This window comes from Pseudopodoces humilis, chromosome 1, assembly GCF_049639895.1.
Source record: "Pseudopodoces humilis isolate 2021_Gansu_Grassland_sample_001 chromosome 1, ASM4963989v1, whole genome shotgun sequence".
Classification (NCBI taxonomy): Eukaryota; Metazoa; Chordata; class Aves; order Passeriformes; family Paridae; genus Pseudopodoces; species Pseudopodoces humilis.
Window position 1 is genome coordinate 2,034,850 of NC_142200.1, and position 24,503 is coordinate 2,059,352.

Here is a 24,503-nt window from a genome sequence, read left to right on the forward strand (position 1 = left end):
AACCTTTTAAAGCCACTTTCTGCTAATGAAAACGGCTTGCAGAGGTACAGGCTGGTGGAAACCTCTCTACTCCCAGCAATATGTCTTCATTAGGCTTTCTCCTCTCTCCTCCCCATCCTGCTATATCTCTGTACATCTGGAATCAGAAAGGACAGAGAGTTCCCCCAAAAAACAGGCAGTGGATTTGGCTTCTGTTCTGTTCTGTTCTGCTCTATTCCATTCCATTCCGTTCCATTCCGTTCCATTCCGTTCCATTCCATTCCATTCCACTCCGTTCCACACCACTCCATTCCCACTTTCAGTGACACCCCTACCTTCAGCCACCCACCTTTCCCAAACTGGACAGATGTTGCAGCATCTGTGCAAACTCGCACTCAACTGTCTGCTGTGCTTTATGTGCTGAGGTTTCAGCTGAGGTGCAGTGACAGGCTTGGGAGAGCATTCATCCCAGAGGGATTTTCTGACTTCCCACTGAGTGAGAAGATGTGGGATATTCCTCAGCTAATTAAATACTTGCCAATTATAGGGCAGCACCAATGATGGCTGTGCTGGCCAAAGCAATTTTTACTGAAAAATGTCTCTGCTGTCCTGTCTGGGGTTTGCAGCACCGGGAGTGGCCTTTCTTGCAGGAATTGCTGATGGTGCAGCAGCAGGCACAGTCCTAGGGGTGAAATGTCCTTTATATCCTGCCCATCCACCCCCCCACAACCTGCCCAGCAATAAAAAGCACATAAAACACTGCCAAACACATCTATCTCTGCCTCCTCCCTTGGCAGGGCAATCATTTCAGCCCTTCCTCTGCACCTCCCGCAGACCTGAACAGATTCCCTGGGCTCTGCTTCCACACTGGAACATCCTTCCAGAGGGAGAACCAGCTCCTGCTGCTCAAGGGCTTTGGTGCAGGGATCAGGATGGGGTCTATAGCTCCCAAGTCCCCCTGAGACTCGTTGATATCTCATGGATTAAGCCAGTAAAACTGAACGCACTCAGCCCTGCTGGCAGTCTCTTTGCCAGGGCCCAGGGGAGGCAGGGAGCACGGGGGTAAAGCCAGGCACTATCACCATCACAGATGAAATGCAGAATCCCAGAAGGAAGCTTTCATCCTCTGGCTCAGGACTGCTCATTGCCAGGGTGCCTTCTCTGAAAGCCAAGCTGGCACCTGGAGCCAGGAATCTCCAAAGGAGCAGATCAGATTGCAGAGGGTGGAAAAAGGGAGATTCCTGCTGCTGCAGCTCCTTCCATCCCAGCCAGGACAGTGGGTAGAGGGGAATGTCCAGAGGAGAGAAGCAGATAAGCGTCAGAATTAGGAATAAAGGAATAAACAGGGAAGATTTTGCAGAGAAGAAACTTTATGGAGCCACCAAGGAAGCAGAACAAGTTGGGGAGAGAGACAGAAGAGTCAGGAAATCAATGAGGGTCTGATGGTGTAGAGAAAGTTGACCAGAACATTTGGTTTGACATTCAGGAATCCTGGAAGGAAGAAAGTTTGGGAACCACAGTGCTAAGGTGCAAATCTGTCTGTTTTCTCCCCAGACACTCCGAAACGTCCCTGCCAGCACTGCTGGTTCATGAATCAAGGTCATCCACACAGACTGAGCAGCAAGCAGACAGGTAGGTTAGGACTGAAGGGAGGAGGCTGCTGGTCCCAGCCTTCACCTGCCCAAGGGTAGCAGAATTGAGCAGGAAAAGTACAGTTGATGTGACAGCTCCCACTCCATCCTCCTGTTTGATCTTCCTTTCTTTCCTGAGATGACAGGCGGTGTCAAAGTGAAGGAGCGCTGCTCACAAGCTGGGGGCTCCCAGGCCACCTCTTCTGAAAGCTTTTCTGGGGTGGGAGGGAGGCCAAGAGGACAAAAATAAATGCTCCTTGTTCAGGGCACCTGAGAGCGGGTCCCCACGTCGCTCCTGCTCCAGAGCAGCAGAAAATGTTCTGAGAGTTCCTGTCAGTTCTGCTGTGTTTTGAAGCCTCCAAAGCAAAGTGACACTTGTCATTGGACCAACACTGCTCCCTCCTAAACCCTCCAAAAACACTCATCTGGGTAAAAGCAAATGTAAAAGAAAATTCAGAGCTGTAAGTGACCTAGAAAAGGAGATTTTTTTTTTTATTATTATTTTTTTTTTTTAATGTTCAGCTCCAGTTGCAATAGCAGCACGTTGAAAGCTGTGAAATGCTCGGGCATGGCAGTAATAGGAGTCATGTAAGTCCTGCTTCACAGACTGCAGCAGCAGCAGCAGGACAACCTCAGCTGCCTCCCAGATCCCAGGAGGAGCTGGCAGAGCTGGCAATTAGCAAAAGCATCTTTTGCACTTGTAAACTGAACTAGTTGGGCAGAAATGAGCAGGGAAGCCGGGAAATGCCCGGTGCTGTGATACCATTTCTAACAACTCTTGTGAGGTGCTGATGCCTGAGTGGAGACAAACACAGTAGCCTCCAGAAGCGGGGGTGGAGAGGGGGAGTTCTTTATATAGCTACCTGGAAAAAAAATCAAAAACGTTTTTGTTCCACAAACAAGATATTCCTGGGAATGCCATGGTGGAATGCACCTCACCATCACTTCAAACTGAATTTTAGGAAGAATTTCTTTACACAGAGGGTTGTCAAACACCAGAACAGGCTTCCCTGAGAGGTGGCCGATGTCTCAAGCCTGTCAGTGTTTGAGAGGGATTTGGAAAACTCTCTTAATAACTTCTGGATAGCCCTGAACTGGTCAGGCAATTGGAGTTGATGATTGTTTTAGGTCCATTTTAACTGAAAATTCTATTCTATTCTATTCTATTCTATTCTATTCTATTCTATTCTATTCTATTCTATTCTATTCTATTCTATTCTATTCTATTCTATTCTATTCTATTCTATTCTATTCCATTCCATTCCATTCCATTCCTTTCCTTTCCATTCCATTCCATTCCAATCCAACGGCAATTCTGAGGTTCTTCCCCTGCCCTGTTCCAGGTGTCTCATTCAAAACATCTCCAGTCTCCTCCCTGACCCTGAGTGGTTTCTCTTGGGGATGAGCAGCAGATTCTCTCCTGGGACTCATCAGTGCAACTTTAATGACTGAAAAAATCCTTGGGCTGCAACACAGCCACAGCCCCGTGTGTGCTTTCCCTATCCCTGCATTCACACTGGATCTCCATGTTCTGGGCATGTCTAAATTACACCTTAGGCACCAAAAATCCCTTCCCTTCAGATGCCTTTGCAGCTGGAGGATGATTTTCCCAGCCAGGACCCAGATCCTACAGTAATATTGGACACAGGGAGCTCCCTCTGCTCTCCTTGTGTTGTTCCACATGCAGCAGCTCTGGAGATAACTTTTTCTTGAAGCTCTCTGGGTTTTAGGTATTTGCATCACGGAGTTCTGCCTCCCTCATCACTACCAGTAGCCAAACAAGAAGATATTTTAAATGTCAGGAAGCTCTCCAGCACTGTTTTGACCAATACATGGGATACCAGGACTGGAAAAGATTTGTCTGAGTGCAATTCCCAGCAGCAGTGATAGATTACCGCAGCTTCGATTTGGGCTTGTACGGAAGATTAAAGGTAAAGACATCCCAGCTGACAGCCAAAAAACCTGCAACAGCCCATTGCCCAGGCCCCAGCCTAGGATTATGGGTGAAAAAAGTCACATGCACACTGGCAATCCCTGGAACAATCCTGTGCAGTGCCCTTGAAGCTGTCAGGAATCTTGCTGAGGTTTGAAGGATGCTTAGCGTTCCTTAAGATTTGACATATGAGCTCTATGCACCATTGAATAAATAATACCCACAGCTAAAAATTAATAGCATTCCCTTGGATCCCAGCTACTCTGGGCTCCTCTTCTACCAATACAGACCAGAGTTAACTTTTATTCAGAGCCACCAGCAGAGCTGTGAGAGAGGGCAGCAGAGCTGAGCTGTGGCTCTGCTCTGCTCCTCCTGGGTGACAGAGGATAAACCTCCCTGTTTCTCCCTCCCCACCTGAAAATGACACAGTTCGGGTTCTGGGGACAGCCCATCACTCATCAGTGCATTTCCAGTCTTGTCTCCTTGGCTGGCTGGTGGTGGGCTGGATCCATCACCCAAAAATGAGGATATCTGATGTCCTTCCCACCCATTTTGCTGCCTGCACTTCCATCCTCAGCGGCAAGAAAGGCTCTCCTCAAACCCGGGAAGATCAAGGTCCTTGCTGGGTCAGGCTTCAGGCCACCGCCATAAAATCAGAGTGGTTTGGGTTGGAAGGGACCTGAATCTGATCTCATTCCAACCCTGTTTCATAGACAGGGACACTTTCCACTATCCCAGGTTGCTCCAAGCCACATCCAACCTGGCCTTGGGCACTTCCAGGGATGGGGCAGCCACAGCTCCTCTGGGCAGCCTCACCACCCTCATCACCCTGCCACGCACCAGGCTCTGGGAGAGGGTGAATTTATTCCCTCAGAGGGAAGCTGCAAATCCCCTCCTGACATCCCACCAACATTCCACATGTCCATTAAACCCCCTGGAGATGCAGCTCTGGCCTGAAGCAGAAAGGAGCTCTGGGGGATGAACACTCATCTTCCAACTGGTCAGCGCTGTAATTGAATTAAAGGATTTGCAAAGCCCTGTAAAGAGCCTTGACAGGTCTGAAAATCGTTCTGTTCTGTGAAATTTGGCTTTCTGACCTCGCTGCATCAGTTATTTTTCTGACTGAGGGTTAAAGTGCATCCAAATAAATCTGGTCAGGACACAGAGGATTTGTCCTCTCCAGGAGTTGTGCCCATTGCCTTCCAGGAGGCCCACTGGGAGAATCCATCGAGCTCCACATTGAGTTGGCTGTCAGAGCAGGCTGAATATTCCATGTTTTTGCTAATCCTCTCTGCCATGGGGCTGAGAGGCCACAGAGAGCTCAGGTGGCATGCACAGGTTGGTGTCTCGTGTCCTCATGTGAGCAATCTCGCAGTGATGGCCCTGAGTCTCCTCATTGCACCTCATGAAGACCAAAATTCACCAAAATTCAAAATGACACTCCCTGCTGCCCACAGGGAACAAAAACCACAGTGGGAGCTCCTCTGGGTGGCCAGTCTGACCATCAAACTCACCTTTAGATAACCAGTTTTCAGTGATAAATAGGAATACTTATTTTTGCTCACTGAAAGGAGCTCCTCGCTCCCAGATTTCCTGACATTTCGAGGAGCTGTCTGATGTTATTTAGCACAGCAGGCTCGGGGAAAACTGAGGCACGAAGCTTACACTGATCTGCCCAGACACACAGAAAGTTCATCATTAGACAAGGGCTGCATCCTGGGCACTGTGGCCTCTTTTTGCTGCTGTTTTAGCAGAACATTCCATCTCCTAGCACGGCGCACAAGCAGTCAGGTGAAAATGAACATTTCTCCTCATTAAGACAGGGGCAAACCTTCCCTATCCTTATTCACAGTGTGCCAGTTCTGGAGTCTTTTCCACCACATCCATCAGTCCTGCCTTGTCCATCCTGCCAGTCCATCACCTTTGAGCAATGGCATGGACCCAAGAACCTGCACTCTGACCATTTCCCATGGAATCCCATCATGAGAATGAGGTGTCTGGGACTGGAATGGACAAAATAGGTCAAATCAGGGAGAAATTCTTCCCAGTGAGGGTGCTGAGGCCCTGGAACACATTACCCAGAGAAGCTGTGGCTGCCCCATCCCTGGAAGTGTCCAAGGCCAGGTTGGACAGGGCTTGGAGCAACCTGGGCTAGTGGAAGGTGTCCTTGTCCATGGAACAGGGTAAAAATTGAATGATCTTGAAGGTCTCTCTCTACTCAAACCATTCTCTGATCTACGATGAAATTTTAGAAATACAAAATTTATTTTGGTTCTGGTGGATACTGCTGTGTTTCTGGCTTGCAGTTCAAGGACTCATTAATTGAAGGATTTAATTAAATATTATAAATTAAATATTATAAAATTAATTTAATTAAATAATTAAATTAAAATGCTCCAAAAAATGAAGCATTTTAAGAAGTTCACATGAACTCAGTCTTGCAAGGAAGTTGAGCAAAGAAGCCTGATGGGGAAACTTCTTCTTGTGTCCTTAACAAAGACACATAAAACATCACCTGCTCAAACATATTCCTAGTGCTGGTGGGTCCAGGCTTGGTCCAACCCTGGTCCTGAGGCACCTGTGGCCACACCTTCCTCAAATCATGCACAGGCTGCTCTGGAGTCCTCAGCTCCCAGCAAAGCCAATATTCCAGAGGATACAGACCTGGTGGGATCTGCACCTGCAGAGACAGAACCGCTTGGAAAGTGGTGCTCTGTACCCAGACAAGACTTTCCTGTGCCCATAAAGGCAGACTAACTCAACCCAGCAAAGAAGCACATGGAGATAAAGCCACTCCACTCTGAATTTTACACACAGAGGGTGCAGAGCATTCTGCTGGCGCAGCTCTTTGTGTCTCCTCCGCGCACCTGAGCCTGCCTTGAAGCTCGTTCTAAGCTGCACCCTGCTGCCTGTTGAGTCACTGGAATGAGAGCAGACCAAAAGCAGGCAGCAGATTTTCCCAACCTGCCTTTTTTCCCCACACTTCAAAGCCTGGAGCTGTGATCCAAAGCTCTCCACTGGCACACACAGATGTAGTCAAGTTGGATTTCCACCACAAGCCACTCTCAGCAGCCTGGAATGTCCCCGAAGATGGCTCCAGGAGAGCTGGCAGGGATGCAGGCAAGACAAGGATGCAGCCATAGAATCATGGAATTGTGGTTTGGAAAAGATCCTCAAGCCCAACTCTTGACCCAGCACTGCCATGTTCACCACTAAAGCTCAACCCCAAGTGCCACATCTGTGCATCTTTCAGATCCCTCCAGGGATGGTGACTCAACCACCACCCTGGGCTGCCTGTTCCAGGGTTTGACAACTCTCTCCATGAAGTAATTTTCCCCAATTTCCAATCTAAACCTCCCCTGGTGTGACTTGAGGCTGTTTCCTCCTGTCCTGTTGCTTGTTATCTGGGAGAAGAGATTGCCCCTGACCTGGCTGCACCCTCCTGTCCCCACAGTGACTTGTGGAGAGCCAGAAAGTGCCCCCTGAGCCTCCTTTTCTCCAGGCTGAGCCCCTTTCCCAGCTCCCTCAGCTGCTTCTGGTGCTTGTTTGGGTTTTTTTTTATCAGGATACACAACACAAACACATGTGAACACAGAAACCATCCCGAACCTCGCGAGGCTCCAGCTCTCCCCCTCAGCACTGAGCCGAGGTTGGGAATCAAGTCACTGAGCCAAAGCCCCTTCCCAGTGGGAGCATCCTCCAGGTGTCAGGGTCTGGCTTCTGCCAGGTCTGTAGAGAGAATTCATTTATTCCACCCATATTCCCGACCCCTTTGCTAGGGAAGCAAGGGAACATTTGATTCAGAGCCTCTGAATCCTCTGTCCTCTCCCCTTTTCCTTTCTGTCAAAAGCCATTAAACCCTGTCCTGCTGGCAGGCAGCAGAAGCCCTGAGCTCTCCTGCTCATCTTCTCCTGCATCCTGAGCTGTGAAAGGCACTGGGGAACAACCCAGAACCTAATTCCCAATCCCATGGGCAATTCTGACCACTGGGAAGCTGCTCAGAAAATGCCAGAGGAGTTTAACTCCTGTCGCAAACAGGGATGGACGCAGCCCTGTGCTCTGCTGCTTTGTGCTGACAGAACTGCCCACCTCTTTCCTGAAACACCTGGAATCCAGGTAACAACTGCCAGGAAAAGGTGTCCCAGTAACAAGGGAGGTGTCAGGCAAAACATCCCCCTGGGATCTGTCCCTTGTGCTCCCAGCAGCCCCAGAGCCCAGGCTGAGCAGGGATAAATCCTCAGGCTCTGGAGCTGCCACTGGGTTTCACTGCATTGCCCTGTTTTGTCTGCTCTCATCCAGGGCTAAAAAAAAAACAACCTCCTGGGACCATAATTCCATCTGCCTGGTTGCACTCTGCGAGTGCAGTCAGACAGGCTGAATTAAGGGATACTTCTAACTGGGTTTAACACAGGGGAACTAATGGGAATATTCAGATTAACCTCCCTGCATGCCCCTGTGTAGCCAGGCTTTGCTGCTTTCTTCCCTCACTGACATCCCCTCAACACACCCACAGGAGCAGTTGGGAAAGGCAGGATTTGCAGCTGAAGATGTGGGGAATTAAACTGATTAAGGGCAACAGAGCTGGAACAGGGGGACTGGGAAACATCAGCACAAACACCCTGTAGGGGATCACATGAGGGGCAGTGTTGCTCCCCCACAGCTGGAGTGTTGCGGTAAAAATATAATATATAATACATATATAATATATGTAATAGATAATATATATCATGTCAATATACATTATATATTAGACAATAATATATATTATGTATAATAGCTAAGATTGTAGATAATATATAATATATAATATATAATATATAATATATAATATATAATATATAATATATAATATATAATATATAATATATAATATATAATATATAATATATAATATATAATATATAATATATAATATATAATATATAATATATAATATAATGTATAATGTATAATATATAATATATAAGATAGATATAAGATATAAGATATAAGATATAAGATATAAGATATAAGATATAATGTATAATTAATATATAATATGTAATATGTAATATACAATGCACAATATATAATATATATTATATATTATAATAAAATAATGAAATAATATAGTGATAATATATAATAATATATAATATCTAACATACAATTTGTATAAAATTAATATGTAATAGGCCATTAATAGTCCAAAGAGGAGAGCAGTGCACTGATTTCTCACAGGGTTTTGGGTTTTTAACAGACCAATGGGTCAAGGGAGGTGACCTCTGCTCCTGTGAGACCCTTCCTGGACTGTGTCCAGCTCTGAGACCTCCAGATGAGAAGGATGTGGAATTGCTGGAGAGATTCTAGAGGAGACCACAAAGGTGATCAGGGATGGAGCCCTTCTCCTCTGGAGCCAGGCTGGGAGAGCTGGGGGTGTTCAGTCTGGAAAAAAGGAAGTGTCAAGGACACCCTAAAACCCCTTCCAGTGACTAAAGGGGCTCCAAGAGAGCTGGGGAGGGAATTTGGACAAAGGATGGAGCGCCAGGACAAGGGGGGATGGCTTTAAGCTGAAACAAGATGGATTTAGGTTGGATATTGGGAATAAATTCTTCTCTGTGAGGGTGGCGAGGCCCTGGCACAGGTTTTCCAGAGAAGCTGTGGCTGCCCCATCCCTGAAAGTGTTCAAAGCCAGGTTGGACAGGGCTTGGAGCAACCTGGGCTAGTGGAAAGTGTCCCTGCCCATGGCAGGGAGGTGGTACTCGATCTCTGAGGTCCTTTCAACCCAAACCATTCTGTGATCCTGTGAAGTGTCTGTGTCTGGGGGAATCATTTATCCCTGTCAGCACAGACAGGCTATGACTGCCTGATCTACAGCTCTAGCAGGGTCATTAATGCTCTGGGTGACAGACAGGGGAAAAGAGAAGCTCTTTCTTGACTTTAGAAAGCTTTTCTTCAAAAGACAGGCACTGGGAGATGGATTAACTGATGTAATGAGCAAAATGATTTCTGGGGGATGTTAGAGATAAGACAACTCCTGCATGACACTTTGCTGGTGGTGGGGAGTAAAGGAACAAAGGGAGCTGTAAATGCCCTCCAACGAGAATCAGCAAGGCTGGAATGACAAAAAAAGCCCCAAAAAGCACAGGAAAGAAAAGTTAATTCCTTTCTTTCAACAAGTGGTGTGAAGCCCACAGAGCTCACACCACATCCTGCTCCTTGTGCTTCCTTGCCAGGACTTTCCGGTAATCACATAGGGCGTGCAGACAGGAATTCAGACAGCTGTGGATTCTGCAGATTATCCCACCCAAAAAACGAGAATTTCAGGCAAAGCAGCTGTGCTTCAAGATCCATGGGGTGGCTGGACCATAAACACCAAAGAGTACAATTACCCTATTGAAAAATTATACGAACAATTCCTCCTTCTAGGGTATTTTGGGAGCTCCTCTGAGTTGTTCCAGACAAAGCAAACAAACAAAAACACCCCAAAAAAAGTTGCTCTGACACTTCAAAACTCTCACAGTGGTTTGTAGCTCTGTGTGACCACCTCCAGGACCAACCACACCCTACCCTTCAAGCAGTTCCTGTCTGAAAAAGTCCCATGAGCAGGGCTGTCCTCAGCTTCTGGGAGCTGTATTTTAGGATACCACGAGTTTCCAAGTGATTTCACCTCACCCCAGAGCTGAGGCAGTGCTTGTTCTGCTCTCCAAGCCTAACCTTGCTTGCACAGGTCACCTTCCTAAACAGCAAGGTTTGCATTTCCTAAGTCAGGTAGGTGAAAGGCTTTAATTACTGGAACAGATGATCTTTCCCAAGGGAAGCCAAGGGTGTCCTTGAATTAAAACCACAGATTCCTGAGGTGCTTTCTCTTCCGAGAGCAGAAAAGCTTTTATGCAAATATTTTGATAGGTTTGGAAAGGCGATCTGTTATTGTAGTGCCTGGTTATTATAATGTTTAGTTTTCAGTAATTACGATGAGACAGAGGAGCTGCCTGATGGAGCCAGGCATTCCCTGTGGGATGAGGGCTCCCCTGGAAATGCAGATCTGCTGGGTCTCACACTTTGTGTGTCTGGGGTTGGATTTCACACCTGCATGGCCTGGTTCTCTCTCCTGAACCAGGGGCTAAAACAAAAGCCCTCAGCTGGTTTGGACCCTGCTGTCACCAGGGAGGGGACAATTAGTGCTCACCTGCTGCAGCCTGATCCCACATTGCCTCTCCAGACCCTTCATAGGATCACAGGATGGTTTGGGCTGGAAGGGACTTGAAATACCTTCTCATTCCTACTCCCTCCCCTGGTAAGGGACACTTTCCTCTATCCCAGGTTGCTCCAAGCCGCACCCAACCTGGCCTTGGACACTTCCAGGGCTGCCACAACTTCTCTGGTCATCCCAGTCTCCAGGGTTCCAACACCAACCTCAGCAAAGGATTTTTTCCTAATACCCAGTCTTAACCTACTTTATTTCACTTTAAACCATCCCCCTCTTGTCCCATCACTCCATGCCCTTGTCAGACATCCCACACCTTGTGGCTTGTCTCTCCCTTCCCATCTCACACCTCTCCTCCTCATTTACCAGATCCCATGCTCAAAGAACACCCAAACACAGCTTTGATGGCCTGAACCCAGACTCATCAGCCCCGTGGGTCAGCTCTGTAACATTAAATAGCTCCACATCTTCCTCTGCAGCCACAGAATCGTGGAATTGTTAAGGCTGGAAAAGATCATCGAGCCCAACTCTTCACCCAGCACCGCTGTGTTCACCACTAAACCTCATCCCCAAGTGCCACATCCACACATTTCTTGGGTGCTCCCATGTGCAGTGACTCCTCCACTTCCCTGGGCAGCCTTTCCCAAAGCCTGACCACCTTCCCAGTGAAGAATTTTTTTCCTAAAATCCAATCTAAACCTGCACTGGTGCACCTTGAGGCCGTTTCCTCTTGTCCTGTCACTTGTTACCTGGAGAAGAGAATGACTCCAACCTCATTAAAACGTCCTTTGTGAAGTGATGCTGTCACCACCAGTAACAAACCTTGGCTCTGTCTCCTTGTTCCCATTGCCACATGAAATTCCTGTTATTCACCCAAGCAAGGCAGGTGAGAAATACAGCTCTGGTGAAGCACAAGAACACGAACACACATCCATGGCTGCATTTATCAACTCCTCTCCTGTCCCAGCAGGAGAAAGAGGGAGCAGGAGACCAGATCCTGCCTGGGTTTTCACTTCATCAGGGCTAAGCAGCCAATAATTACTCCAGATGAATACCCTTGGAGGAGAGCCAGAGAATCCCAAATCATTCTCTGATTCCAACTTTCAATTTACCCAGCCCGTGCTAGGCTCATTAATCACACTCGCAGCACCCAACACAACAGAAATTAGTCCCTGATCTTCAATCCTCTTATTTCATGACACGAGGAGCTGGGGGCAAGGGGATGAGAAAAGAGAGGCAGAGGTGCCACCCACGAACCTCACAGTCACTCAGAGGGTCTGGGATTAATAAATCAAAAATCCATTGTTAATAGTACAAGCTTAAATATCCATCTAAATGCAAATGAATGAACACTCAAGGGTTCCTCCTCTTTTTTTTTATTTCCAAGTGCTCTGTTCGACAGCTCCATCTTTGAGGAAGCACATGGTCACCAGATAATTGTCTGGTTCTAATTGCAATTTTACAGTCCAACCCTTCACAGCCCATGGATTTTAAGTGGCCTTTAAAGGGTTTTGGCATACTCTGGGTGGGATTGGAAGCTCAGGTGGCTGCTGGAACAGGCAGGATCTCTCATGGGAGGATTGCTCCAGGTTTCCAGCCTCTGCACCTCTTCAGTCACGGGAGGCAAGGGGTTAAATCCAGAGGCTGGCCCACTGGAATCAGGTGGAATTTGGGTCACCAAGATCTGCAGCCTCGGTTGGGTGACTCTGGGTACGGGGAGGCTCCACCTGGCCACCCATCCTTGGAGCAGGAACATGGAGAGAGGCAAAAGAGGAATCTTGAGGGGTCTCAGCATCTTCTGAGCAAGCACCACCACAACAGGCTAGCTTGGGCTGCAAGCAGGGAATGCAGCAGGGTGGAGAACAGGCAGGGAAATGAAGCTGTAAATCCATGAAATTGTTCAGAACTGGGAAATGGGATTTCACAGCATCACAGAAATGTTTGACTTTCAAGAACATTTCATTCCAACCCCTCTACCATGGACAGAGACACTTTTCCCTAGACCAGGTTACTCAAAGCCCCATCCAGCCTGATCCTGAACACTTCCAGGGATGTGACATCCTTATTTTCACCCATTTGCACAGCCACCTTATGAGACTGATGGGTGGGAAAAGCCCCAGTTCATAGGGAGAGGTGGCAGGAAGGAGAAGATGGGAGCAAAGAGGGGAATCACAAAAGAGTGGCTGAACCACGGGGTTTCCTGGCACAGAGTCAACAATCAGGACCTCTACCACAAACCAGGCAACAAGTCCAGGGGGCAGCCTAAAAGTTTTTCTTCCAAGCAGGAAACAATTACCCAAAATCGTGATTCAAACCCCCTGACAGCTCCAGAGCGCTGTTAAAGTTCGAGGTGAGCAGTCAGGACTGGGGAACAGAGTTTGCATAATTTGCCTTTCCTTAGACTTTCCCAGGAGGCAGCAGTGGTAGCAAATCAGCTTTAAAATGTTGCGCAAATCAGCTTTTAAAATATTGCACAAACAGCTTGGCAGCTCCCCTCGCCAGAGCTCGCCGGATCAGCTCTAAGTTTTGGAACATTGTCCGAGCAAAAATCTGCTGACATCAGGATCTGGGGCATTTCAGCTGCTCGAGACTGCAAATGTTGGTTTCAAACACTTGCAGGCGTGTACACACACACCCCAAAAGCCCTGAACATGGGGAGAGTGCAGGTTTGGCAGAAACATTTGCACAACCAATCTGCTGGGGGGTTGGAATCCATCCTTGAAAACTGAACCATGGCATTGGTGCCAAGAAATTTCCTGCTCAGCTCTTAGCTCCCACTCTTTGGTGCTGTGAGCATGCAGGGATGAAGGACTGAAAGGAATCTCAGCATCTTGCACTCCCAGAGGGACAACCCGCAGCCCAACAAGCTGCTGAGCCTTGGGAGGAAGAGTGTGGAGCAGCCAGAGCTCCCAGGGCAGGGAGTGACCTGGTCTAGCGGGTTGGAATGAGATGATCTTTAGGATCCCTTCCAACCCAAACCATTCTCTTAGGATGATCAGCAGAGCTGATGATGCTGAACTGGGCACTGCTTTGCCTCCAGTTCAGAAAAGCCATCCAAACCTCTCAGTCCTTGCTCAGCACTGGGCAAACCTTCATCTGTGCCTTCTTCTCAGTGCCAGCTCTGACAGATTCCCGTACCCACCCTGAACGGCAGCCCTCTCCCTCAGCCACGTCCAAACTGGATTTTGCTCTTTTCATGCTCAGACTGCAGCTAATTAAATCCAGGTCTGAGCAGGGCAGGGAAACATCTCCATGCTCCTGGACACAACCTTCTCTGTGCTTTTGGAAAGCCAAAAGCAATGGGATGGAGAGCAGAGCAAAAGGGGCAATGGTTCCAGCTCCTGCCTTTACTTGCCAAAACTGGGTTGTTGTACAAGTGCTTTAATTCCATTCCAGCATGGAGAAACAACACATCTAGCAGAGCAGGCCAGCTCCTGAGCCTGCCCACCAATCCAACCCCCTGTGCTGACCCACAAGCTCTTTGGCACACACAAAATATTATAAAACCCCCTTTTAATAATTGCTTAAAAGTCCACCTGTGTCTCAACCATCTTCTAATGTTAATTTTCACCAGAAGAGGGACCAGTTCTGCCCTGGGCTACAACACAGGTGTGATTCCACAAGCAGGGAGACCCTCAAAGCTTTGCTTTGGAGCCACTCAGAGATGCCAAACTAATCCCAGACCAACATGAAGTGAGCTGAGTGTAAATATGTTGCCTGCCTCTCTGTGCATACGCTACTTAATGGAGCATAAAAGGACAAGAATGGAATCATTTTTCAGATGCTGCTGGTAATAATAATAAATAATAATAATAAATGCAGGGGCATGTGCCAAATGTCTGAGATCTCAAGGAGAGGAACTTACTGCAAGCAGAAGAGGAGCCAGGTAGGTGCTCAAACTGAGATGCAAAAGTCAGTGAAGTAAAACCACCCTTAAATCAAACACTTTGTATCCTTGTCAAGTTCACTCAGGATTTAAGACCTCACTTTCAGAGTGGGACTTTTTTTTCCTTTCCAAGATGCACATCCTTTGACAACTACTCCCCATATGGGATTTATGGTCCCAACTCTTCATGGTAACTTGGGATTGCTTTTTTCCCTGCTGGCCACAACCACATCACTCAAACCCTGCTGAACAGCACCAGTCATCACTGGAATTCTGGCAAAAATCATTTTTCTATGTCACAGCAGCACAATATAAAGTTCATATCACCCGAACTTCACCTCCACAGGCCATATTTGCACTGATTTTTCGTTACTCTCCTTACAGTGCATGATTTGGGGTGAGCACTGCAGAGGGCCAAGCACAGATTTGCTGAGCTCAATCTGAACACTTCCACAGTCCTGGGTCCCAGTTCATGCATCCTTTTTGTGGAAAAATCCAAAAGACCACTAGAAGACATCTCAGAGAGAAGCAGTGCACGTGTGAAGGAGGAAAGCACTCCCCACCAGGGTGAAGAACATACTGAGTAAAGAAGGCAAGAACTGACACATCACTGCTAAAATTGTGATCATTTCACCCAAAAAAGCAAACAGACCTGTGAGAGTAAAGGGAAACCCACAGAACTCACCCATCATTTTCATCCCACAGGATGCAGGTCTGGTTGGTGGTTCCCTGCCAGGAGACAAGAAAGGGAAAATAGAAACAAATCAGCGTCATGCTGTTTGTGGAGTGTCTGGACTGGAATGAAGAATGTGGGGCCTGTAACACCCCTCCCACTGCTCTAAGGATGGGGTGTCTGGGATACACCAGATGAGCTGTCATGGATCTCAAATCCTTGGAATGGCTTTTGCCACCCTGGGATGGAAAAGCCAGAAAAATCCAAGCTTTGGTTTATTCTGATTCATGACCACTGCAGAGGGATTTGACTCTGCCTCTCTCCTGACTCAACCTACGGATATTCCTCCTCATCCCTCCTCTCACACAGAATCCTTTTGCTGCTCCCTTCTGGAAAGTGGATCAAATACAGCCTCTGCTTCCGTGGGACAAAACCACAGCCCTGCAGGAGGGGGCCAGGTGTGTTTAAACCCCCTGGAAGAGGTTTGCCTCGGACCCCAGCTGTCTGAGACAGCTTTGGAAAATCCCTCCAGGAGAGTCCAAAGACACAACAGATCTTAAGATTCATGTTGTAGAGCCTCAGGAGGGCATCTAATCTCCACAGGGACAGGCCCTGGGGTATGTAAATGTCCATGCCATAAATCTGCTCAGGGTTGAGCAGAGGAACCTGAAGGGGATTTTTGCCTGCCTTGGAAAGCATTGAGGACAACAGTAATATTCCAGAATTAATGGGAACAACCTTTCCCCCTGTCTTTCCCTCCTCAAGGAAGACCACTGTTACATCGAGTTATTTTAATGAGTGCACAGTTATTCCTGTGTGATGATGTCCACAGTGAAATGGTGTGAACTGGGGACAAGCATGGCCCTGTGCCAGCAGTGTCACCCTCCTGCTGCTCTGGAAATGAAGTTGTTTTTTGATTTTGGGGAAGATTGAAGGGTCCTGCACCAGCAAAAAGATGTCAGGAGCCCATCAAAACCACCTCCTTCCTTGCACCAGCACATTCCTGCCCCAGAGAAGCAAACACAGCTGTGGGATGGGGCAGGTTCCCAGGAACCACTTACGTTGTACAGGTGGGAGAATTCGATTTCCAGAGGAGTGAGGAGAGACCGGGGGAATGGCTTCACAGTCACAGAGATGACTTTGGAGTTCAGAACGGTGCTATTCCTGGGAAGGAGAGGGGAAAGAGAGGTTTTAGAGGGATTTTTGTGGAGCAGGGAATACCATGACAACCATCACTGGCGCTGCAAGGTTTGGTGTACACAGAGCAGAAGGGGATGACCCCATCACTATAAAATACCCCCAAAGACATTTGCTGCTGCTGGACCCCATCCTCTGCCCTCTGGGCTCCCCTCACAGCCAATCCACATGTATCCCTCCAAAATCAAACCATTTTATGAACCTCATCAACACCTAAAAGAAACTGGACCTGGAGTCTGTATCTATCCCAGAAACAAAACATTCCTGGGTTCATTTTCTGTCCCTGCCACGAGAAAACAGAGCTCGTTTGGACTACAGTAAGCCTTGTAGGTCCCTTCCAGCACAGAATATTCCATGATTTCATGTGTTTTCCAAAAAAAAAAATCCCGTTTTGCCTCTCCAAGGCTGGCATAGCCTGCACTGCAGTGAGGCTGAGGCATGGTTGCTTATCCATGGGGCAACAGACAATCCTAGCTGGAGGCACTGGTGTGTATCTTCATTCCCTGAGGACCAAAAACAAATGGAAAAACGCCAAACCTTTCATGAAGATGTCTAAATGCCTGTGCCCAGACAAATATTGCAATAAATCTGGCAGCCCTGGGAGATTTGGCCCTTGGGAGGGGCAATAAGTCAGGAGATAACTTCCATTCCTAGAAAGCCAAACTCTTTGTAGGCACTTCCCTGGACACTGAACATGTGAATAACAGGGTTTCCTCATTTTTCTGCAGTTTACTGGTATTTAAATAAGCTAAACTTCTCACAAGCAGCAGCTGAAGCTGCTGCCATGAGGGAATTAGCAGCGGAGTGGTGGATCCAGATCAGGCTGCTCCCAGCCCCTGTGGCATCCATGGAGAAAGGAAATCCTTCCTTATCCAAATCTTCACCAAATCTGCAGGTACTGCTGAAATCTTTCAGTCTTCTCTCTGGATTTTATCTTTCTTATTAAAAAAAATAATTAGGTGGGAAAGATTTATACTTGCTGAACAGCAGCTAAAAGAAAATAGGGTTTAAAGAAAAAAAAAAAAAGAGGAAAAATATTTGGAATTGTGCTTGGATGTGTAAGTGGATGCTCAAAGAGTCACTGTTCCACCAACACTAGAGGGAACAACAACACTGATTTAACAGGGGAAGAAAAAAAATCAAAAATATATTTTTTCCTTTTAAAAAGACCTAAACAATAAGAAAAAAAAAAAGAATGAAGCGGCAAAGCCCAACTATCACCCTACAGAGGAAAAGTAAAGGAGTAAATCAATGGGAGTAGGCAGCTGTAAGAAGCTAAAAATGGGATCTGCTGAAAGGTAACCACCAGTGCATGTCTTCATTAGAGGCTGTGTCTGTAAGGGTCAGTCCTTGGGTCAGTGCTGCTGAATATTCGCGTGAGCAGCAGGGATGACACCAAAACCTCCCTGTGGAGGCTGGGGAGCAGGTGAGAATCGATGCAGCAACCACAGACAGAAAGAGAATTTGATTTTTCAGCGTGCCAAGATGTTGGAACACAGAAACCAGCGGTGTGCAGACCTCAAAGGGTGATCAGTGGCCAAGAAGCCACAGCTCAACCAGAAGTTGAAGGGGGGCTTATAAAAAAATGGAGAGCAACTTTTTACATGGGTAAATAATGATAGCACAGGGGGGGAATGGTTTTAAACTGCAAGAGGAGAGGTTTGGATTACATGTTGCGAGGAAATTCTTCGCTCAGAGGTTGGTGGCACAGGTTGCCCAGAGAAGCTGTGGCTGCCCCGTTCCCTGGAATTGTCCAAGGCCAGGTTGGATGGGGCTTGGAGCAGCCTGGGATAGTGGAAGGGGTCCCTGCCCATGGCAGGGGGGTGGAATGGGATGATTTTTAAGATCACTTCCTCTGAGATGAAGCAAAGAACTTCTGTCTGTGCCCTCCTTGTGTGGTTTCCACTGTGCTGTTGGGTTCAGTTTCAATTTGAGAGGGAGAAACAGCAAAGGGAGCTCAAAACAGAGACACAAAATTGATCCAGGTGCAGGGAAACAAACAAAATTTCTCTGTTGGAAGGCTTGTCTGGGAGTTCCTCGCACGAGGGGGGCTTTTCAGTCACCCATCCAAAGGCCAAGTGCCTGGAAGTGAAAGCCAGACAAATTCAGCCTTAAAAAGAGAGGCAGGCTCCTGGCAGAGAAGGTAATTAAGCAGCAGCTTGTCGGGGGTGGCGAAGGACTCGGTGTCACGGGGAGTCTTTCAGGAGGAAGAGGAGTCGCTTTCCTACGAGCGCATTGCAGCCCAGCTTCTGGGAATAAAACAAAACACGCAGAGATCTGGCTGGAGCAGGAGTCCAGAGGAGCTCAGAGGGCTCCTGAGTGGCCAGCGAGGGTGTGCAGAGAGCTGTGACCACAGGGTACACGGGGAGAGCCAGGCTGGCGGCTCTGTGCTGTGTCCTCTGCAGCACAACCCAGCTGGGACCAAGCGCCTCCATCACCTCCCTGGCTTGGAAAATCAGGTTCTGTGTGCAGCCCATCCCAACTGTCGCAGCTGCCAAGATCCGCTGGGCTCTCTGGATCCGAGGGGACAGAGAAATGTGTGACTCAGAGACAGAATTGCTGCTTGGGGGAGGTAAATTGGGACAATTAGGAACAGCTCAGCTGGTGCAGTTTGCTGAGTTAAATCTACTTTTTTTTTCCCCCTTCTTGGAAAAATCACTCTGCATTGAATCAGAGCAGTCCAATCCAGGGAGTGGGTCTGTATTTCTTATGTGTACCCAGGAATAGCTGCTCTCCTCAGTGGTCAGAAATATTTTTTACCTATAGCCAGCTACCTGGTTATTTCACAACGTTCTCTTTAGTGCTGTGTCCATTTGCACGGCGCTGAAGTAAGAGCTGTTTTACTGCTGCTGCTGCTTTCATTAATTTTTTTATATTTTTTTTCTTTGACTCTCCACAGGTGATTCAAGACTCGAGATTTTTTTTTAAAGAGGGACTGTCCTTTAATTAAGGAACATCTTAAATCAGCTCTCCTGTGGGAACGCTGCTCAGAGGCTGTGGCTGCCGCAGCTGCTGGTTATCAGAGCTCATTCCCTGCTTGGCCAGAGGAAGCTGAAATACCACTGGATCATTTGAGCCAATGATGTTTATTGCCCTTCTGATCTAATTCCCACTGCTGTAATGGAAGATATTACAGAATGCAGTTGGCTGACTTGCTAATTCCTCTCTGCACTCACTCGGAGCTCTTTTGCCATTGCCAGTGCTAAATCTGGAGGTATTTAAATGATTATCGGTGAGGAGAGATGCCCTGGTGTTTATGGTAAATGGGCTCACGCTAATCAGTGCAGAACAGATTTAGAAGGTGCCTTAGGATGCTTAATTTACTGCCTCAGTACCAGTCTTGGGGAGAAAAAAAAAATAAAAAAGAGAGGGAGAGGAAAAGGGAGAGAAGCGAAGGAAAGGGAAGGAGTGCTGAACACAAAAGCTTTGGTGCCCGAGGCAGTTTGCAGCGCTGGGAACACGGCAGACATGTGCAGCCAGGCGTGCTCTGCTCCCCTCTCTCCTCCCCGAGCCTGTCTTCTGCCGTGCCGCTCTCCAGGGCTCAGTGTGGCTGGCAGCTCTCCGGCAGCTCGGGAAGATCGGGGCAGCTGAGCATCCCCATCTGTCAGGGCCGCCGAAATCCCTCCTGACCAGGAGGGCAGGGTGGGGTTCCATTCCTGGGTGGCAGGGAAGTCTGGGACAGCAGCACTGAGCTTCTTCCCCTCGTGTCTGCACGTGGATGGGGAAAACATTCCTGCACCTCCGGCACGGGATGCATGAGCCTGGCCCCACCTGAATACGGGGGTCAAAATATTCCCACTGCAGATCACAATCTGTCTCATTGCACCCAGTGAGCTGCTCTACTTTTCCCTGTACCAGTGCTCTGCAGCCAGAGGGATCATCCTGGTGATTCCCCAGCTGCTCCCCATCCAGGCAGCCCCTCTTACCTCTGCAGGGAGAGGATGTTGCCCACGTTCCGGTACAGCACGGTCCCAACCACGAAGACGGAGGAGTCGTCTGACACTGCAGGACAGCAGAGGAGGGGGAAGGAGACAACAGCACTGAGACAATCAGGGTGGCAGCTGTCCCCACGGGACACCCAGGGGCAGGATTTGGGCTCTGGAGGAGCGTGGCCAGTGGTGGAGGGCTCTCTTTTGGGGCATGGCCAATGCCAACATCACTGCAGTGGGATGCAGCGGCTGCTGACACTACAGGGAGGGCTCAGCACCTTTGGGGTGACCCAGCATCCCAGATTTCTGCCCTCACCAAGGCTCACCCCTCCAAAAATGATGCCACCCCATTCAGAAACCCCCAAATTCCTCTGACAGCACCACAGCAGACAAATCTGCAGGGGGGGAAAGGTCTCTTGCAGCCACCTCGAGGCCTTTGGAGCCGTCCACAGCTATCAGGCCATCAGAGAGAAGAGCTGTGCCGGGGCCGACAAGGCCAGTGGGAAGGGGAGAGGTCCCAGTGCTCCTGCTCTGACCCCAAAACTCATGCACTGCCTCTGGGGGCTGCAGCAGATCCAGATGAGCCTCTGAATCATCTGTGTGACCTCTGGGCATGTCACTTGACCTCCTTCTCCTTCTCCTCCTATTCTTCCTCCTCCACTACCTCACGGGGCCCAGCTGCAAAAAGCCAGAACTTCCTCTGATAAACCAGGAGCAGCAGAGGCAGCCCCGGGGCTGGATTTTCATGGGGGGAGCAAAAGCAAGGGGCTGGGTGGAAAGCAATGCTGAAGAAGCCTGGGAAAGCACCAGGTGGGGCTTCTCTGGTAGCTTGTACTGAACCTGAGCTGACAGTGTGTCTGCTCCATCACTGCAGGACAGGCACAGCTCTGCATGTCCGTCTTTCTCATCATCAAATTGGGATAGCTGGTGAGCACATAACAGGGAGAGACTGACAGACAGCCTTGCAGAGCAATTTTGTCACCCAACTGCATAAATCGGTGTTGGACCATCGAAATCAACTGTTCAAAGTCAGCTCCCAGCAGTGAGGGGGTTTGGATTTGGTCTCACGAAGCTTCCTGTCTTCATCACTTTGTTCAGGAAAGCTACTCCTGTTCCCAGAGAAAAGTGAGGATCAAAACTAATGGAGGTGGATTTCTGCTGGAGTAAGTGAGTAACCTCTCAAAAACTACACCACCAGCACAAGATACTGAATGAAAGAGAGGCAGACGAGCCCTGGGTGGTACTCAGGAAACCCTGGAGAGGTGAGCACTGACTGGAAGCGGTTTCCTTGGGGAGGATGTCATGTTTTGTTTGCTCAGTCACTACAGCTCGGGGCCCTGGTGCAGATCTGTGTGAGGATGCTTCCAACAGAAATCTAGAAAACAGCTCCAGGGGGAGCTGGATACTTTTGGGACAGCCCTCAGCCTCAGAGCAGGATCAGCTCTGTCTCGGTCTGGTCCAACAATTTTTCCAACAAGTGATTGAAGATTTCAAAAGGTGAAGGCACCACCAAACAAGCAGGGATAACGCTTCTCCCAGGGAGCTCACGTTGTCTGCAAGCCACAACAAAGCACAAGGAGAGCTTGACATGGTCCTTGCTCTGCCAGTGACTCACTGTTTACCCTTGGGGGTGGCACTTAACTGTTCCTGGCCTCAGGTTTCCCAAGCAGAGGTGATGGCTGATGCCATCCCTGGCAGGGAGGCCCATGATAAAAGGTCCTGGTGTGTCAACTCGAGGCCAAAGGTCTTTTGTAGCAACAACTCAGTCTCCAGCCTCTGTCCCAAGGAAGGGGGAGCCAGCAGCTCTCAAAGCCATGAGTGACAAAAGCAAATCCCATCATCTCCCAGCAATCAGCCCAATTCAGGGTCCTGCTTTTGGGAACTCAGGGATCAATCCTTCCAAATGTTCTCTGCCAAAAGATGAGCAGAGTGTTGGTTCCAGGGATTCTCATCCATTAGACCATCCCAGAAACCTCCAGGTGTTTTTCCAGATCTGGCAGTGAGGCCAGCATGGTTGAGGCATCACCTCCATGCTGGGGCTCCTATCCATGCCCTGATGTGGAGCCTCAGTGATAAATGCCTCTGAATTTCATTTCTGGGGGCAGGAAATTTCACACAAGGGCCATAAATCCCCAGATCTATCAAAGCTTGTCCAAGCAGCAGACTTGGAGCCATCAGCTGCTCAGCCTGAGCTGCTGACTCCCAGCTATTCACCCTCAGATGGCTCCATCAGGTCTGAATCCAGGCTTGGACGGCACCTAAAGCAATGTTTGCCAACTTTTCCTGCTTCCTTAGGGAAAGATAAGCATCCACACCCAGGTACTGAACCTGCCCCTGAACTTTTGTGAGGAGTTTAGTTTGAACCCTTAGCCAGGCCATATTTAAAAGCCTTATTTGCACTCATCAGTGCTGTTTGATGCCCAAACATTTGTGAGCAAATCCAGCTGATCTCAAAGAGGATTTGAAGACCAGGCAAACAGAAGGAAACGTTCTTAGAAAATGAAGGGAAAAAGTTGTGTTGGCTGTGCTGCCTACCTGAGAGCCCTGAAGAGAGGATGCTCTTGGAGACAGTGACCTTGTCCTCTGAGTTCTTGGCCCAGTCCACCATTCCCCTCCAGCCTTTCATGGGGAAGGTGATGTCTGTTGCTGCGTTTGCAGGCAGTTTGTGAATACCAAGGACTGGGGAGAAGCGAGAAATAAAACCAGTAAGTGAAACTAGTTTCAGTAAATTCCACATTTGCTCCAGAAAACATGGGGAGCATTAGTGGGAAATCAGAGAGATTGGATTTTGGGAGCCACAGGAGTGAGGCTCTCTTGAGGAAATGTCTATTCATGAAAGAAGACACAAGGGCTTGTGCTGTGCTCTAAGGGTCCTGCCTGCATTAAATCTGCCAGAGGACAGTCTGCTCCAGCACCTTAGCTCCAGGAGTGGCCAGCAGCAGCTGATAAGAAGTGTGAGAAAGAACAAGACATCTCTTGGTTTGTCCTCCCAGCAATCAGCAGGATTTCCTCAGCTCCTGGCTGCATCCAGATCATCAACTTCAACAGGCACCAATGGACCTCTCTTCTATGCACTTCCCTAATCCCATCATGAACCCATCTGTACTTCTTGGCTTCTGCAACCTCCTCTGGCAACAAGTTCCACGCTGCGTTTGTGCACACAGCATCAGTCAAACACTGCCTGCTGTTTGCTCACCGCCTCCATTGGCTGCTGGGCTGTTCTTGTGCTCAAAAATAAAAGAAAGAGTCTTATTCTTCCCAGTTCGTCATCTGTTCTCCATTTGGTAGGTATCTTTCAGATCTCTCTGTGGATATCTCTTCTTCCTCATGAAATCCCAACTTCTCTGGAGAAAAGCCACCCTGTATTTATGCCCGCCCATGTCTTCCCCCAGACCTTCTAATGTCCCGCCACCTGCTGCCTCCCCTCCTTCCTCCCCATCCCCACAGCCCAGGTTGTCCACATTGCACAGTAATTAAAAGCTTTTGGGGGTCTCTCCCCGATGTGGGGAGCGCCAGTGAACTCACCCAGATTGTCTGTGACTTGGTAGGAATCCCGGAAATCTTTCATGCGGAAGCCGATGACATCAATGAAATCCTCCACGAGCCTGAACAGCTCCTTGGCGTTTGGCCCTATCTGCAAAGAGAGGAGGAGTTTTGGGTGGATCAGATCCTGAGGAGAACAGCAGGAGCTTCTCTGTGGGAAAAGGTTTCTGCCCTCACACGTGAACTGGGAGCATATGCTGAGTATAATGGACTGTTGTGGAGCTGTGGAGGAGGAAGCCAAGAAAAAGAACAAGAAAGGGAAGGGGAAAGGAAAAGGAGAAAAAAAGAAAAAGAAAAAGGAGAAAAAAAAGAAAAAGAAAAAGAAAAAAGAAAAAGAAAAATAAGAAAAAGAAAAAGGAGAAAAAGAAAAAAGAAAAAGAAAGAAAAGAAGAAAAAGAAAAAGCAAAAAAGAAAAAGGAGAAAAAGAAAAAGGAGAAAAAGAAGAAAATAGAAAAAGGAAAAGGAGAAAAAGAAGAAAAAGGAAAATGAAAAGGTAAAGGAGAAAAAGAAAAAGAGAAAAAGAAAAAGAAAAAGGCCAAAATGATA

The 24,503-nt window shown here is 48.2% G+C and overlaps 1 protein-coding gene across 11 annotated transcripts in view; it reads right to left on the reverse strand.

The window, feature by feature from the left end:
• The window catches only part of ADGRB1 (adhesion G protein-coupled receptor B1), a 278,660-nt gene that overhangs the window by 101,876 nt on the left and 152,281 nt on the right, over nucleotides 1–24,503 (reverse strand). For all 11 annotated transcript variants that reach the window (XM_088055285.1, XM_088055296.1, XM_088055291.1 and 8 more), the window contains 5 exons: nucleotides 23,940–24,048; nucleotides 22,950–23,093; nucleotides 20,412–20,487; nucleotides 16,350–16,452; nucleotides 15,301–15,344 (listed from right to left, as the gene is read on the reverse strand). In XM_088055285.1, coding sequence (XP_087911411.1) covers nucleotides 15,301–15,344; nucleotides 16,350–16,452; nucleotides 20,412–20,487; nucleotides 22,950–23,093; nucleotides 23,940–24,048 — 476 coding nt within the window. The remainder of the gene's footprint in view (nucleotides 1–15,300; nucleotides 15,345–16,349; nucleotides 16,453–20,411; nucleotides 20,488–22,949; nucleotides 23,094–23,939; nucleotides 24,049–24,503) is intronic.